Below are 17,827 nucleotides of genomic sequence, written 5' to 3' on the forward strand. Positions count from 1 at the left end.
TTATAAATTGGCCAAACGTTTTGGGTTTTATGAGTTGCCTGAAACAGCCCAGGTTCAGTTTAACGTTGCCTAGCAAGGTAGGGACGAAACCCTGGAAGACTGGGCCGACAGAGTCTTGTCCCTTGCCACCAAAGCATTTCGCCACCTGCCCGAGGACCATATGTATCAACAGGCAGTCATGAGGTTATGTCAGGGGGCCGCAGACAAGGAGGCGGGAATGTTGGCCTCCAATGTTAAGCCCCAAAGCATTGAGCACGCGGTGGATAAAATACGGTGGCATCAGCATAATCACCAAGCTATCTATCGCCGGTCTTCCTGGAAGGAGGTAAAAAGTGTCAGCCCGGACACCCGAGGAAAGGGGCTTAATAATTACCTGGTCTGTTCCACTACCAAGTCGGAAGTCACTGGGCTTTCCATCCCGAGGGAAGTAAGGGAGATGCAAACCCAGTTTAGCACTTTGAAAGGGGAGGTACAGGGAAGTCTGGGGAATTTATTGTCAGAGATTCAGAGGTTAACCTTTGCTGCCAGAAACAATGCCCGCCAAGCATCTGGGAGTCCTTCCCAAATGTACCCAGGGGGAGGCTGTTCTCACTGCGGTGAGGTAGGCCATTTTAAAACGGAATGCCCTAATTTCTTGCAAGCAAGTTCTAAACCAGGGGGCAAGAAACTTACTTTTGAGGACACCAAGGGTCCGTTAAACTCAAACGGGTCGACTCCAGAGGTCTGAGTCTGGCCCCCATACACAGAAGTATTAAGGACCTCAAAATAAACCAGCATCCCACCTATGCAAATAGGATTAGGACAGGTACAATAAGTCAAATAAGTGCTACCCAGGGGGACCAATTGGACCTCCCAGGAGGGCTATCCTTTAAACAGAAGATTAACTCACAGAAAAAACCAGTACAGGGCCTCATGTTTGATAGCCCCCTTACTTCCAGGGTCAATGCAGTCGATCAAGGTTGTTCTGAGGACATCACTCAACCCCATACAGACACCCTTCTGGAAGAGATAAGTCAGCACTGGGGCACAGGTCAAGGGCAAAGGCTATTACAAGAGGAAGTTTCTGTTGGTGAGTCCTTCATTCTCAATCCATTTCAAACAGCAGGTCACATGCCAGAGGGGATGGATATGAGTTCAAAGATACCATTAGGGGAGTTACATATTGAAAAACAAATTCCGGGGACTGAAGAAGGGGACCCAATAAATAACACCAGCCCTGTAATGTCATGTTCCAAACGGGAGTCTCCTTTAAACCAACTACCTGTAGAGTTACCCGAAACTATACAGTCATGTGAACGTGAGTCTCAAAAATTAGGAAACCGTTCTCTGAGCCCAGTTCATGGTCAAGAAGGGCCAGGGGGTACAACTGTGTTCAAGGCAGGGGTAGTACAACATCAAGGACCCAATCCTTTGTCAGAGAGAGGGGGTGCCCCGAACCTCTTGGTCTCAACAATGTCTGGTCTTGCATGGGAGGCCCCTTTTAGCACGTTTGAAGCTTTGAAAGAAGATGAGTGTTCAAAGATGAAAATTCGGGAGGGTGCCCTTGGTTTGATGCCCGAAGGGACAGCAGAGATGTTGAGGGAGGTTGGAAACTGGGCAGAAAGAGTGGAGCAGGCCGAGGCAGAAGAAGCTCAGATGAATGGAGAACAGTCACAGCAATGGGACCCTGGTATTGCTTTCTTAGAACACAATCAGCAGTTGCTCACAGTGCATCCACTGTTAGAAAACAATGGTGTGTGTGGGATTTTAGACAATCCACAAAGGGAAGGAAAAGGAGTCATTCAAAAGGAGGGCATTGAGGGGATACTTCCAACCCAGCCCGTCCAGTTTGAGTATGACTTCCAGTTGTAGGGAGGGGAACTAGGGGATCAACCAAGCAGGGGACATGCCAGCAGTGCTGGTTGATCCTCTTCAAAGGGGAATAGGGATCTAATTTTTAAAAGGGGATGATGTGGGGGAGATATATAACCTCATAGGATGGAAAAGGTAAGCTGTTTCTTGTTTGGCCATTTTTACCATTCACATTAGGAGGAATGTGGATGAAGCCTGACAGATCATCCCTGGCTACTCTTAGCTTGGGGACCTCGGGCAGGTTTAGCCCCTCCAGGCCAATGTAATGGATCTGGCTACACAAATGAACTGATAGGGGTGTACATAAATGTAAATACGTTTTTTAATGTTTCCTATTGTTATGTATCCTGTTACATTGTTTTATTATGGAAGGGCCTGGGGAAACATCTAGTTGTGTATTCATACCTAAGGGGACCCTTGTTATATGGGGGGTCTTAATTGATAAAATTAGGGGGAGTGTAGTACCCCGGTAGGTATTTAGTCACACCATCTTTAGACGATCTACCGGAAGTACCCAGAATCCCCCTCTTTGGAATAATGGATACTTAAAGCAGACGCTAACAGCCAGCAAAGATCCATCCAAGAGCATCGGTGCGGTTATGCACTTAACCTAAGGTAAGCAGACGCGGCAATTCTTACAGCACTATGGGAACGATTATTAAAACATTACACTAATCGGTCCAAGTCAACAATGATCATGGTTGGCATCATGGGAACCGTTACTAAAAACATTACACCCATCAAAGTAAGCAATGACCATGGTTGGCACCATGGGAACGGTTATTAAAACATTACACTAATCAGTCGAAGTCAACAATGATCATGGTTGGCACCATGGGAACGGTTATCATAACATTACACCCAACAAATTCAGCAATGACCATGGTTGGCACCATGGGAACGGTTATTTAAACATTACACCCATCAAAGTCAGCAATGACCATGGTTGGCACCATGGGAACGGTTATTAAAACATTACACCTATCAAAGTCAACAATGACCATGGTAACGGTTATTAAAACATTACACTAATCAGTGCAAGTCAACAACGATTATGGTTGGCACCACACAAATGATTATTAAAACATTACACACATCAACATGATCAAAGTCAACAATGATCATGGTTGGCACCATGGGAACGATTATTAAAACATAAAAGTAATCAGTCGAAGTCACCAATGCACCATAGAAATGTTTATTAAAACATTACACCCATCAACATGATCAAAGTCAACAATGACCATGGTTGGCACCATATGAACGATTATTAAAACATTACACCCATCAAAGTCAGCAATGACCATAGTTGGCACCATGGAAACGGTTATTAAAACATTACACTTATCAGTCGAAGTCAACACGCAACATGATAATGGTTGGCACCATGGGTACGGTTATTAAAACATTACACTAATCAGTCCCAGTCAACACGGCACCATGGGAACGGTTATTAAAAACATTACACTAATCAGTCCAAGTCAACAATGACCATGATTGGACCCATGTGAACGGTTATTAAAACATCACACTAAACAGTCGCAGTCAACAATGATCATGGTTATCACAATGGGAACGATTATTAAAACATTACATTAATCAGTCCAAGTCAACAATGATCATGGTTGGCACCATGGGAACGTTTACTAAAACAAATACACCAATCAAAGTCAGCAATGACCATGGTTGGCACCATGGGAACGGTTATTAAAACATTACACCCATCAAAGTCAGCAATGACCATGGTTGGCACCATGTGAACGGTTATTAAAACATTACACTAATCAGTCCAAGTCAACAATGATCATGGTTGGCAAAATGGGAACGGTTATTAAAACATTACACTTATCATTCCAAGTCAACACGGCACCATTGGAAAGGTTATTAAAAACATTACACTAATCAGTCCAAGTGAACAATGACCATGGCTGGCACCATGTGACAATTATCAAAACATTACACCCATCAAAGTCAATAATGATCATGGTTGGCACCATGGGAACGGTTATTTAAACATTTCACTAATCAGTCCAAGTCAACAATGACCATAATTGGTACCATGGGAAGGTTATTAAAACATTACACCCATCAAAGTCAGCAATGTCTATGGTTGGCACCATGGGAACAGTTATTAAAACATTTCACTAATCAGTCCAAGTCCCCATGGGAACGGTTATTGTAACATTACATTAATCAGTCTAAGTCAACAATGATCATGATTGACACCATGGGAACGATTATTAAAACATTACACTAATCAGTCCAAGTAAACAATGATCATGGTTGACACCATGGGAACGGTTATTAAAACATTACACTAATCAGTCCAAGTCATCAATGATCATGGTTGACACCATGGGAACAGTTATTAAAACATTCCACTAATCAGTCCAAGTCAACAATGATCATGGTTGACACCATGGGAACGGTTATTAAAACATGACACTTATCAGTCGAAGTCAACAATGATCAAGGTTGGCACCATGTAAATGCATGGTTATCAAAACATTACACTAATCAGTCCAAGTCAACAATGATCAAGGTTGGCACCATGTGAATGCATGGTTATCAAAACATTACACTAATCAGTCCAAGTCAACAATGATCATGGTTGACATCATTAAAATAAAAAGAATGCGTTAGATTATTAATTTCGTGCATCCATGATCCTTAGTGATTGTCTGAATTTACCTTCTGATATCAGGAACAGGAAATTGGGAGTAGCCCTTAATTTCTGAATGATTTCTTAATCAATGCGATTACTTGAACATTACTCTCATCAGTGAATATCGAAAATTACCTTTGTTTACAAAATGGAAACTATTTCTGAAACATTGAAAACATCTTACAATAACAGTAACATACCAGGAGGTGGAGGTGTAACCTCGGTTCTTCCATTGTTGTGATTTATATAGTAATAACCAAATTTCGGGTCTTTTATTTTCTCCCAGCCATATGGCAATTTGCGTTTTATTCTTGGACTCTCACCTACAACAATGAAAATAAAATTTAAGAACTGTCTGTAAAACTCATTTTGATTGAGCTGGAAAGGTCAACTCTACCTAATGGACGATACAAATAATTATTATAGATATATCTTCTTTTTTGTTTACCAACAATTGAACACTGGACATAATATTGTGTTCGTTAAAAAAAAAATCATAGATGTTGTGCTTGTGTTAAACCGGTCTGTCTCGACCATGTGTTTTTGGAGATACTTGTTAATGTTATAATTGAATCGGATTTAAGTTACTTTTCTCGTTCTTTGTGAACTTGTGTTGTTTAGTCACTTTCGGATGGATGTTCATTCGCGTTGTTCAAACATGAAGATTGCTGCAAATAGATATACTCCTTTTGTAATAAAACAAAGTAATCAATGTAATTTACTTGCACGACATGAGACACTTACTTTTATAATCGAATATATAAGGACTAAAGTTATTGGTATCTGTTACAAAGAAAATCACTCTTGACTTGTAGAAGCATGAAAAGGAATATAACATTTGGATGCCCGATCGTGTGAAAACAGGGAGTCTATCAAAAAAAAAATCACAAAAATACGTAATGAAATGTACAATAGATTTTTCTAGAAATAGAAGTTTAAATATAGATGCGTACTATTCCTCTTTCTTCTATGTACAGATTTGGCTTCCACAATAAGTGCCGTACAAATCACGACGAGAAGTGTAAACATAGCAACACGTGTCATGATGATTTACTGTCTCTGGGTACTGTCTTGATGATATTGTCTGAAAAATAGAGGATGAATAATTAAAAATTATACTAGCTTAAGTCGCCTACTAATTTTCGTACGAGTAAAATGATAGAATATCTACCATAATCTTATGTGTTTGTATGTAATATCATACAAGCTCTTTATAGGGCTCTTTAATTGGAAAATAAAATATTCTTATTCTTATATAACTGTTAATTTTCGGTGTTTAGAATACAAAGTAGCATAAGTGTTTGATATGTGAGTAAACTTCTATGGAAAAAGAGGGTATGTGATCTTGCTCGCAGTGCTACTAAAGGTTCTTTCATATTCAGAATAACAACATGAACCGTGTTGGAGATAACATATGTATTGAAAAACGCAAAAATAAATGGAATTAGTAGAAAACAAAACAAATAATTGATTTTGGAAAAAAGGGGGAAGTCTAAAAAAAATTGTCCTGTCCCTCAAGTACCTATGATCTTTTTGCCTGAAACAGTCTAATTCACTATTTGATTTATTGTCATTAGTATGTGTACATGAAATTATGAATACTGGTATTACATGTATTAGAAATTAAAAAAAAATGTTTGTCTATGTGTCAGAATTAATTGATTAATTGCCCGACTCCAGTTAAAAAATATTGTCAAGAATAAGCCTTAGATTAAATGTGAATCTTTCCCTGAATGATCACCAGGTCTCACAGTGTCATGTCTTCGTCATTTTCATCGAACAACTTCAATTATTTGTTAGCTGAAAGTCCTGATATAGTGAGAACATCAATGTTATCAACTATATTATAGAAAATGTGACCATCTTGCTGCTCATTTTAAGTTTAACTTATCATCATTAAAAAAATGGTGATTGCAGAGGACTGAATTAAGAGTTCAGGAGACCCCCAGAATGCAGGATTTTGCGCCATTTTTAACATAAATTTGTGGGGGCCTTAACCCTTTCCTCCATAATGACGCCTTTTGACGCCACCCCCTTTACTCCATAATGATGCATTTTGACGCCTCTGTGTAGTACCTCATTGGATCGCTTTCCCTACGAAAAGTCGATCTGTATCAGACTTATTAAAATTTGTATCCAATTTAAAAAGGATATTCCTGGGAATATCTGACTCTAATTTTATTGATGAAATATTTGTTTTCGCAATGCATTTATACTTTGAACATTTTGGTTTTTTTTTTAAATAGCCGTCGCCATTTTTCGACCCATACATAACAGAAAAAATGATAGGATGGCCAACTGCATTGCTCAACTGGCGGCCAGTTGAGCAAACAGTTGAGGGCCAGTTGAGGGCCAGTTGAGGGCTAGCTGGCCGTCAGTTGAGCAAATAGTTGAGGGCCAGTTGAGGGCTACCTGGATTTTTGCCATGCAAATTAGGTAGTCCTCAACTATCAATTGCTCAACTTTATGCAAATTAGTTGAGCAAGGTTGAGCAAAATATCATAGTTGAGGGCTAGGTGTCCAACAGTTGAGCAATTAGAGTTGAGGGCTACCTGGCCAACAGTTGAGGACCAGGTCATTAAAAGTTGAGGGCTAGGTGGCCAATAGTTGAGGGCCAGGTCATTAAAAGTTGAGGGCTAGGTGGCCAATAGTTGAGGGCCAGTTCTTTAAAAGTTGAACATTAGCTGGTCATTGCAAACTGATGACTACAAATTGTAGAAAAAATAAATTTAAATTGTGTATTTTATATAGCCAAAATACTGCTGAAAGATCTACACTCACAACAGACTACATGACAGCTTTATCCTTGCTTTTTAAATGATATCTAGTAAATAAAATCTAGTTAATCCTGCAGCCATATTACTTTTTATGCAAGAAGAAGTAAGATATATATTGAAACAATGTTTAATGTTGAAAAATCCTTAATTGTCCTTTTCTTTCTTTTGTAATATCTTCCTTCCACTGTACATTTTTTCATTAATTGCATGTGTGACATCTGTGGACAACATCTTGAAATGGATAAGACCAAAGTCTGAAAGTAAAAAGAAATTAAACCTATATATATATATTTAATTATGATAACTATAAATGTGACAAAACACTGTTTGTAAAAATTAATAAGATGACGTAATCATATATCATATTTTTTAAATGTTATTTAACAAACATTGACATAAAGAGTCTGTTATGTATTGCCTACCTTTATAAACCAATTATACAAATCAATTAAAACTAAACAAATGTGGATAAATACAAGATAAGAATGTGTCTGATACTTTGCTTCACTATTTGAGAAAAAAAATGTTATGAAATTGTTCTTCCCCACTATTTTAATCTGTTGACTGTCAGAGTGCCTCAATAAAGCAAAGTATTGAAAAAATAATTCTAAATGCTGTCTTCATGATTGATCACTGTAGTTTAAACCAGAGGCTAGTAAAATTGCTCTAGCTATGTCTAAGCAAAATTGTTTTAAATTATAGTTAAAGGCCTTAATAAAATTTCTATTTATACCCTATTAACTATATTAAGTGTACCTGCTCATTTAACCCTAAAACAATTTTCTGTCCTTAAAAATTTCTACCCCCATCCCCCTTGGTAAACCAAAATGGCAACAGTCAGTACAATTGGGGGTATTCAAAGTGCACATTGCAAAAATACTCAAAACAGAAAGTGTTGTTCAACCAGAAAAAAAAATATATATATTTATCTGTCATTTGTGGATAGATGTCTTATTGGCAGTCATACCCCAGATCTCTAGTTTTATACCAAATTCATTATATAAGAAGATTCTTATTTTATTAGTAATACTTTCTAAAACAAATTGTCTTAATAATAAAAAAAATATGTCTCCTTACACATTTTGATAATATATAAATTAATGCATAAATATATTGTCTAATTATTTTCTTTACTCTAAAAAGTTAAGAAGACACTTTAAATATCACTATTTTGAACTAAAAGAGCATATGCACTTATTCAAAATGGTGGAAATTCTAATCCAATGTACTTACCAAAAGATGTTATCCATAAATATGTGTAAACATCAATCTTCCTAAATCCAAGAGTCATGTCATCAGAAGAATACATCTGCACTAATCAATGTCAATACAGTTATTTGTAACTTTTTGATCTACATCCATTGTAAAATCCATATTTTGTTCACGATAGCTAGAAGACATCTTTGCTTGCCATGTGCATGCTCATGCCCGTTCAAATTTTAAATTTGTTTGAGGTTGTTTATGGTATTATGACAGTATGATCCCTTTGAAATGTGTCCCTAATAATAACTGTTAATTACCTAAATCTTGAATATTTGATATATATTATAATAAAAAAATATTGTTTGTTTTTTACCTTTATATCTTTATGTTATGAGTTACAGTAATTACAGAAAAATGTATAAAAACATGTGCTTGAAAATTTTAGTTTTTTGGATTTTTGGTCAAAGTTTTAAAATATCAACATTCTAATCTTTTTTAATTTTGAAAATTTCACCAAATAATTAAAATTCTAAAATTCTAAAATTAGTTTTAAAATTTAATAGTTAAGATATTTATTCAAACTTTAAAAATACTAAACATAACGTGCAGTTTTGATCATTTCGCTTTTTGAAAGTTTGATTTTTTTTTGATTTTTGATTAAAATATAAGAAAGGGGGAAAGGACTAAAAAGTGGATACCTGTTACAAGTGCGAAACGGAATAAGAATGGAACGACACGAAATGAAATTTACCAAAACAAATCAAAACGAAAACAATATTTTCTGAAACACTAAAAATAATATATAAAACAAAAGGCTAACTTGTTTGATCTACAGGGTGAAAATGAGAAATATGTTTCTTCAAGTCGGAAAAATTAATTGGTAAGACCTGATTTTGACACACTTTGATTCTCTAAATAAGTAAACAATATGCAGAAATTATCTGTCAATTTTGTGATTACTGCTCTAAATGTGGTTATTAATAGTATATGTTTGTATATTTGACTTCGATACCTCCACGAGGGGCTTCAATAATGGTACATTTTTCAGGTGCGGATCCAGGAATTTGAAAAGGTGTGGGCCTAGTTAGCCAACGTTTGGACTGATGCTTGTAAAAAGTATATGCATTTATCATATATGTAGCTCCATTAGGGGTGGGCAGGCCTCTGCCCCCTAAATCTGCCTCTGTTTTTAAATAGCAAATAAAAGGAAACGGGATATTTGATTTTTGTATTAAGGGATAGTTCCGTATTTGTTATTTGCGCATTTTTAAGTTGTTGTACGACAATTGACTTTGAGCAAAGTACAAATACACAGCTATGTCCAGTCAGAATGTGGTGTATAGAGAGAGTGCCACGATCTCTGCACGTAAAGAACCCCTGCAACAACTCGTTGGTTGCCTGTTGCCAGGCAAAATTTCTGTCCCTATCCAATATACCCTCATTTTCCAGTGGCGATCTAAATTTTCCCGATCTTCGTCCTGAACGGACTGTATTTCACGTTACAGGACCTACCTATTGTATTTATTGTTAATTTGTGATCGTCCTGAACAAGCATGAAATATTTGCAACTGGACGTTTAGCAACCAATAATCAATCATTTAAAATAAGCCATTTATATATAAATCATAAAGATACCTAGGTTTCAACTCCCACAGGTAACAGTAACAAAAACCTTAATCCGCCCATGTACTATTTCCCATTGACAATAACATTTGAAGTGAATGGATTATCCAATAAAAAATAAAAGCAACACTTGACTGCATACGTCCGTAGCGCATTTCTGTATATACCTACATCTGGAACACTCAAAGCTGAATATCTGAAAGCCAAGTAAATATAAGAACCGAAACAATTGAAGAGGTGTATGGCCAAAAGGAACATTAAAAATAGCAAAATCCATCTAAGGGTAATTTTGCCCGAGGGAATTGAAATCTGTTTCTTTATAATTTATATATAAACGGCCTATTTTTAATGATTGGTTGTTGGTTGCCAGTGGCAAATATTTCATGCATGTTCAGGACGATAACAATTTAACAATATTAAAATACAATAGGTAGCTACGTCCTGTAATAGAGTCCGTCCAGGATGAAGGTCGGCAGGTTTAGATCGCCACTGGAAAATGAGGGTATATTGTATAGGGACAGAATTTTTGCAACCAACGAACCACTCATAGAGTTGTTGTAAGGGTTCGTAACGTGCAGAGAACGTGACACTTTCTCTACACACCCCATTCTGACTGGACGTGGCTGCGTACTTGTATTTTGCTCAAAGTTGATAGTCGCACGATAACTTACAAAAGTGCAAATAACAAATAAGGAACTATCCCTTATTACAAAAATTCAAATATCCCGTTTCCTTTTATTTGCTATTTAAAAATCGCAGTAATCATGGTAATAACAAAGATGACAAGTAATTTCTGCATATTGTTCATTTAGTGAGAGAATCAAAATGTGTCAAAATCAGGTCTTACTAATTATTTTTTCGACTTAAAGAAACTTATTTCTCATTTTCACCCTGTAAATCAAACAAGTTAGCATCTTGATTTTTATATTATATTTAGTTTTTCAGAAAAATATTGTTTTTGTTTTGATTTGTTTTGGTAAATTTCATTTTGTTTCGTACCATTCTTATTCTGTTTCGCACTTGTAACAGATATCTTTTTAGTCCTTTCCCTTTTCCTATAATTTAATCAAAAATCAAAAATGTCAAACTTTCAAAAAGCGAAATGATCAAAACTGCATGTATGTTTAGTATTTTTAAAGTTTGAATAAATATCTAAACTATTAAATTTTTAAACAAATTTTAGAATTTTAGAATTTTAATTATTTGGTGAAATTTTAAAAATTATACAAAATTTATAAAAATAATTGTAATGTTGGTATTTTAAAACTTTGACTAAAAATCTTAAAATCTAAAGTTTGTAAACTTTTTAAAATTTTGAATTGTTTAGTGTTACACGGACCTGTACGATACAGTTTGCGTAAAAAGTGATTTTCCACAAGAAAAACTTTTATGTTTAAAATCCGAGTGTTCACTCCCGCTTTGGAGTCGTAGAATATTGCAACAAAAGCAAGTTTATTTTTAAACTTACGTTCGAAATATTAGAAATTTAATGAACAACGCGGAGATACGCAGTCGAGTCCATACAATTCATTTCTGACCCATTATGGACAAAAATAAAGCAACTTGCAAAATGTAAACATGTGCTTGAGGAATCCAATTATACTACTTCCGGAAGGACAAGTCATAAAGTGGGTGGGAACATACACATTTTATTGACCAGAAAAAAAACATTCAACGTGCTATCCTTCAATGTTTTTGCTTATAGAAAGTAAGGGATTTAAGGTAAAAAAAAATGATGCTACTATATGTATAATTTTATTGCATATTTGAAAAGAACTAGGAAAGGGAACTAAGAAAAACTTTACTTGAAGGAAATATTCAAAAAATTGACTGACCTACGGTTATTTCAATTTAACAAGTTACCAGAAAATTGTAACCAATATCTCTTATACATGTAGTACTATATACATATGCAATACCAAATTGCTGAAAATATTGAAAAATTTGGGAGGTTATTATCAAATATCTTTTGAAATATCAATAGAAGAGTATATAAACTATATATTTTCTGAAAGGTATTGACAATCCACACAATTTGTAGTAATAATAATAAAAAAAATCCAAGACGGCCGCCAACAAAATGGCGTCCGAGATGGCCACAGTTTCTGGAATAACATGATATTATGGTTTTAATTCATTTTCAAGTTATTTTAAATGAGTGTAAATGGTTGCAAATGATAAATTAAATTGTTTATACATTCTTTTGCCTCTTTTGACCAGATATTGCATGAATATATAGTAATTTAGTCCCTTTTTATAGTAGTTTCTGTAATTTTTCAGCTCAATTCGGAACTCAAAATTTGTTGCCACGGACAAATGTTATAAGCTGCATTCCTTATTGAAAATGTTGAAGACCCATCACAACAATTAAAGTACAATCTGAAATTACAAATGTTTAGAATACAACAAACTGTACCATTAAGAGAGCTGTTGACATAGCAGGAAAGCTTACTCATCCCAACACATTATTTCATATCCGGTATCACAAGAATTCATGATGTTTGTCAATTTAAAATTACCTCCACACCTTCAAATACTAATTCACCAGCTAAGAGTGGAGATGCATCAACGGACAATTCCTGAAGTTTTTTTTGCAAGTGGCAAAGAGTTGGATTTAAATCTAGAATATTTTTTGATGTCTCAATAATTCTCCAAAAAGGACTTGTAATTAATTTATCAATTATTCCCAGTGCCCTTATGCCACTTGAAAAAGCTTTTTCTCTCAGATCAAAAGAGATGCTTTTTAACAAATCATTTTGATCTGCCCATCTTTCAATAAAATCAATAATATCATTCAAATGATGATATGTAGCCCCAGCAGCATAAAATAAGTGGTTAAACCTATGGCCTCTAAAAGTAATCAACTTGTTATCAATATCCCTTTCGTTAACACTTTCCTTACTGAATTGTTTTTTTCCGCGACTTTGTGTGGCCTGTTCAAATTTCCGTGCGCAGTTTGCCTGGCCTGAATTGATTTGACGTGTGAATGGAGAAAAATTGACGTTTTACAAAAAAAAAAAACGTTTGTATCTTTGTTGTTTCTCATCAAATCGGTTTCAAACTCGATATTGTCACAATAAAGCATGTAAGGATTGTTGCAATATAAATAATTTTACATGAGAATACCTACTTTTGATAATTTTTTAACCTTTTGTGGGAGGAAAATGACGTTTAATTTACGAAATCATCTTTTTTTTGTGACCGGTTTATATTTTTGCCTTTCATCTGCTAAATTAACACTACAAACGGTAGTTAACAATTTCGAGTGTTCCTTTAACATAGTTTTATGTAAGAAATAACTCCACATTCAAAATTCTAACTCATTAGTCTGAATAAACACGAATGAAAATGGTCTGTCAAATTCCGCGGCGGCCATTTTTGTACTTGTAATGCAATCACTTGATAGGAAGTTGTGTCCCTGGATAAGTTGGAGTTGTCTTTCTTAGTCCAATATATTCTTTGTATTATTGCATGGATTTAGATATAAATTGACTATTGGGATCTTTTGTGGATTTTTTTTTTATTTTAGTAGAGACACCTTTTTTCCTGTGTACCATTAGCTACCCTAGCCCAGCATACATGACACCATGTCTTGTTTACCAAGTCTGCTGGCAAATGCCTGTGTGTCAATCTGATTTCTACTGGTAGGTTTGATGGCCTCCCCGACGGTTGTCCCTTGTCGTATACCCTGCGATAAGCTTAGTAGCAACAGATTTTGAAAATTCCAAGAAGGTCATTGATGTAGTTTGCTGGTGATTTGGTGGAATTTGGAAGAGACGGTAGGCGTTAAACTTAATGATTTCAAGCATCTTGAAGAAAACTCTCTTTGGCCATTTCAGTGTCTTGTGTCCAAAGAAATAGTATTGAATATACTGGTCACAACGGTCAACACCACCCATCTGGGTGGTGTAATCCGCAACCATCTTTGGGCATTGAAGTTGCTGTCTTTGGAATTGTCCTTCATTTTGGACAATTCTACTTACTTCCATCGAGCTGTTGTCATGTATGGTAGAGATCACAGACACATTTTTCTTGTCTTTCCATACTGTAGCTGCAATTGCCCCCTTTTGCCTAAACTGACTATCTCCTCTCTGTGTTACATTAACAGGTTTCTTTGTCATCAAATCCTTTGGCAAGCCTCTTCTGTTGTGACGGACAGTTCCACAAGCTCCAGTGTCAAAATTTTCTAACAAACTGGTGAACAATGCAGGACTTGCAAAGTAATTATCCATGTAAACATGGTAACCTTGTCTGGATAAATTGGCTCCTTCAAGACAAGAGATAACAACGGTGCTGGCCAACCCTACATGTGTTCGATCTGTCTTGCCCTGGTAGATCTCACAATATAACATGTATCAAGTGTCAGACTCTGCCAATGCCCAAAGTTTGATGCCCCATTTCGTTGGTTTAGCAGGCATGTATTGCTTGAATGCAACCCTTCCTTTGTAAGGAATCATACACTCAATTGTCACCTCTCGCTTGGGGACATATTGGTCTCTCATTTGTTTGTTAAGGGCATCCATAATGTATCTGACTTTGTAAGTGCCATCATAATTAGCCTCCCCTCTTTGCAGAACTTGCTGGTGAGGATCAGTTATCTGCATAAATCTGTCACGTGCCAAAACTGTGGCAAAATATGGCAATCTGTAGACCAACATGATTTAATGTCTGGCTTTACATCAATATCCATTAGAAAAGTAATACCGAGTAATACCAAGAAAAGCTTTCATCTCAGGCAAGGAGGGACAAGACCAATCTGATTTGTTTTGGTCAGGGTTTATATCTTTTTGCATCTTTGCATAACTATCAGTTTCCTCAATTATACTTTGTATAAAGTTGTCAGATAGGAAAAGTTGAAAAAAGTCAATGGTATCCTTCTCTGGGCCTAATATGTTTTGTGGGCCTGTATTACTTCTAGGTTGGAATAGATGGGGGAGACCTCTTTCAAATATATCAAATATATCAAATTCTTGGTGCCATCCGTCATTGTTGGGGGCATCACTGGCATTATTTACATCTGCCATTTGTTGTTCATCATTATTTTCATCTGAAAGTTCACTTTCAACATCACTGATCATGAAATCATTACCTATACCATTTTGAGCTACTTGCATTTGATTACGTTAACAAGCAAGTTCTACTTCTCCCTCCGAAAATCCCTCAAACTCGTCCTCTGAACTATCGGACATTTTTGTGTTTTAAAATGTTACAGACGACATTTTGCTATTATTTACTACGATTTTGGCGTCCTTGACACAGAGCAAGTGAGAGAGGAAAGTGGTTGGACAGTTTTATTTAGATTTTCCATAAAAAGGAGCGCGACCTTTTGCACTCATGGGAAAAATCCAATAACCGCGCCCACCGAAGTCCGATTATAACTTGATTTTTGTCTCCGTGGAATTGCAATACGCATTTTTCGTATTTTTTAATATAACATTCATCAAATTAATCATGAAATTAAATTTGAATTTCCTTCCAAATAACATTTTCTTGACCAAATATGTCACATGTTCGCATCACATGTGTTGTACAAAATGGCGACGTCTTATTTTGTTTGTTGACGCTAGTATACCGATCTTCCATTGTATTGTAGTAAATATTAGGTATCAAATTCAGTCAGAATAGGTATTCTTTAACTTTGATATACAAGCTTCCTGAAAACCCATATATAAATTAGCTTTACTGGGGAAAATGTGTTAAAAGACGAAAATTATTTTTATCACGTGCTTGACGATGCTTGAAAGCATCGTTCGGCCTGGCTACGGCGATGCCTCAAGGCATCGTTCGGCGTGTGGTCGGCGATGCATTGAGGCATCGTTCGCCTTGAATGGGTTAAGGTTACACGATACCGAATGACGTTACGCCACGAGTTATCGTTCCTGCTGTTGTCGACATCTTTGAAAATATTGACGGCAAACGTAAAGCCTGATGTTTTATAATAACTTAGAACGAATTAAACAAACAATTTGCCTCAGTCTGGTATAAAGTAGTTGAAAGATAAATGTTTCTTTATTTCAAATTTGCAAATATATATGATTGTATATTAAAAAAAACTTCATTTTAACGCCGCTTTCTATACGTATCATATTCAATCACAAAACAAAAACCTTTGCATAATTACGATTCAAATAAAAGAACAAAAATGAGAAAAAGAAAATCACACTTAGGTGAAATATAAATAGTAAATTAACCTTTTATTTTTAATATGAGGCAGGCATTACCTGTGAAAGGGGACGAAGTCTATATAAATTATTTTTTTTTTAATTCAAACATATTTTAAGTTCTAAATCTGTTAAAAAAGAAACGGAAATACCGTAACGTTTCCGATTTTGGTTCTGTTGTTAGGGATTTTATATGTGACGTTATTTTAATTATGACGTCATGTTCAATGTAAACAAAGAAACGCTATCATCAGGTAACGTTTTTTCATATCAAAGAATAATTAGAAATGAAATTGTTATTGTGTTCCTTCCTATATTTTACTGGACTGATAAATATATATTTCACTCAAAGTCTCATGACAAACGAGACCGGAAGAAGGAAGTAGATTTCTGCGCAAGTGCGGGAATTAAAAAAAGTTACAAAAAAAAAGTTAGGGTGCTATAAACAGTTTCGTATAAAAAACTAGGGGTTATTCCGCGACTAAAAATAACCATGGAGGGAAATCCCTTTTTATTCATATAATTGGTGAAAAAGTATCATGTTTTTTGTATTCGATTGTAAAAATTAGTTAATTAGCTTTCAAATTAAACAGGTTGAATGATTAAAATAATTTTAAAAATTAGATTAAATATTCATGTTTTGAGGGGAGACAACACTGTAAACATCCTGTTTTTTTGGCAGTGAAAATTGAAAACTTATTTGCAGCCACTGTAGCTCTTTTCGAAGCAGGAAACCGTACCCTGAAACAAGATTTTTATTAAAGGCCAGGTAAAAACCTATGAATTTCATACAGTTTTGATTATGGGAAATGTGCCTGTATCATGTTTACATGGGTATGCACATGACCTGATTTCAGGTTTTTTATGTTCAGATTAGGCAACTTTTTCCCCATTTTCTCTGGATAGAACTTTTTTACTATATTAAAAGTACAGTATATTTTTATTTCAATATAAACTAGAGAAAATTCTGATTCCAGTAATATCTAGTTTTATACAAGTATCTTTATTAACCATTCCACCACTAAGGGTCACTTAGGCATGGTCCCTTAAAATATGACGTCATAGAAAAAAACTGTTGATTGCACCCTTAAAGGGTCAAACATATAATATAGTGAGGTTTTAGCATAGAAATGTGTTACTGAATGGAGTAAAACAATTCTGAAAAATATCATATGGCATGCATACATTAATTTAAAAGCATCAGTTTGGTATATTTAATGCAAATATTACAGATTTGTACATAGCAACCAGATATAAGAAAACCAGACTGTGTGCAAATTTTGAAGTTTTTTCATCTTTTTGCGACGTCATAATATTTTTATTCATTCTCTCATATATTTGGAACCAAAAGTTGCACATGAAAAGTGTAGATTTTTTCTACTTTGACCTTTACTACTGATCAGTGTAACATACATTTTTATTCATTATATTATATATTTGGTACTTTTTATAGTCAAATAGCTACAAGTGCCGTTCCTAAGAAATACACTATTTCAATATTTTTCTCAACTCAGCTACACCTTAGTTCATATAATACTAGGGACAAA

The 17,827-nt window shown here is 35.3% G+C and overlaps 1 protein-coding gene across 3 annotated transcripts in view; it reads right to left on the reverse strand.

Annotated features, from left to right (window-relative positions):
* The window catches only part of LOC127710861 (lithostathine-1-alpha-like), a 420,068-nt gene that overhangs the window by 384,485 nt on the left and 17,756 nt on the right, over positions 1-17,827 (reverse strand). For 2 of the 3 annotated variants that reach the window (XM_052216823.1, XM_052216822.1), the window contains exons 2-3: positions 5,470-5,600; positions 4,717-4,839 (exon numbers count right to left, since the gene is read on the reverse strand). The exons of the other annotated variant lie outside the window; for it this stretch is intronic. In XM_052216823.1, the coding sequence (XP_052072783.1) occupies positions 4,717-4,839; positions 5,470-5,560 (214 nt within the window). In that variant the 5' untranslated portion in view covers positions 5,561-5,600. The remainder of the gene's footprint in view (positions 1-4,716; positions 4,840-5,469; positions 5,601-17,827) is intronic. 3 annotated transcript variants of the gene reach the window in all.

This window comes from Mytilus californianus, unplaced genomic scaffold, assembly GCF_021869535.1.
Source record: "Mytilus californianus isolate M0D057914Y unplaced genomic scaffold, xbMytCali1.0.p SCAF_8, whole genome shotgun sequence".
NCBI classification, from domain to species: Eukaryota; Metazoa; Mollusca; class Bivalvia; order Mytilida; family Mytilidae; genus Mytilus; species Mytilus californianus.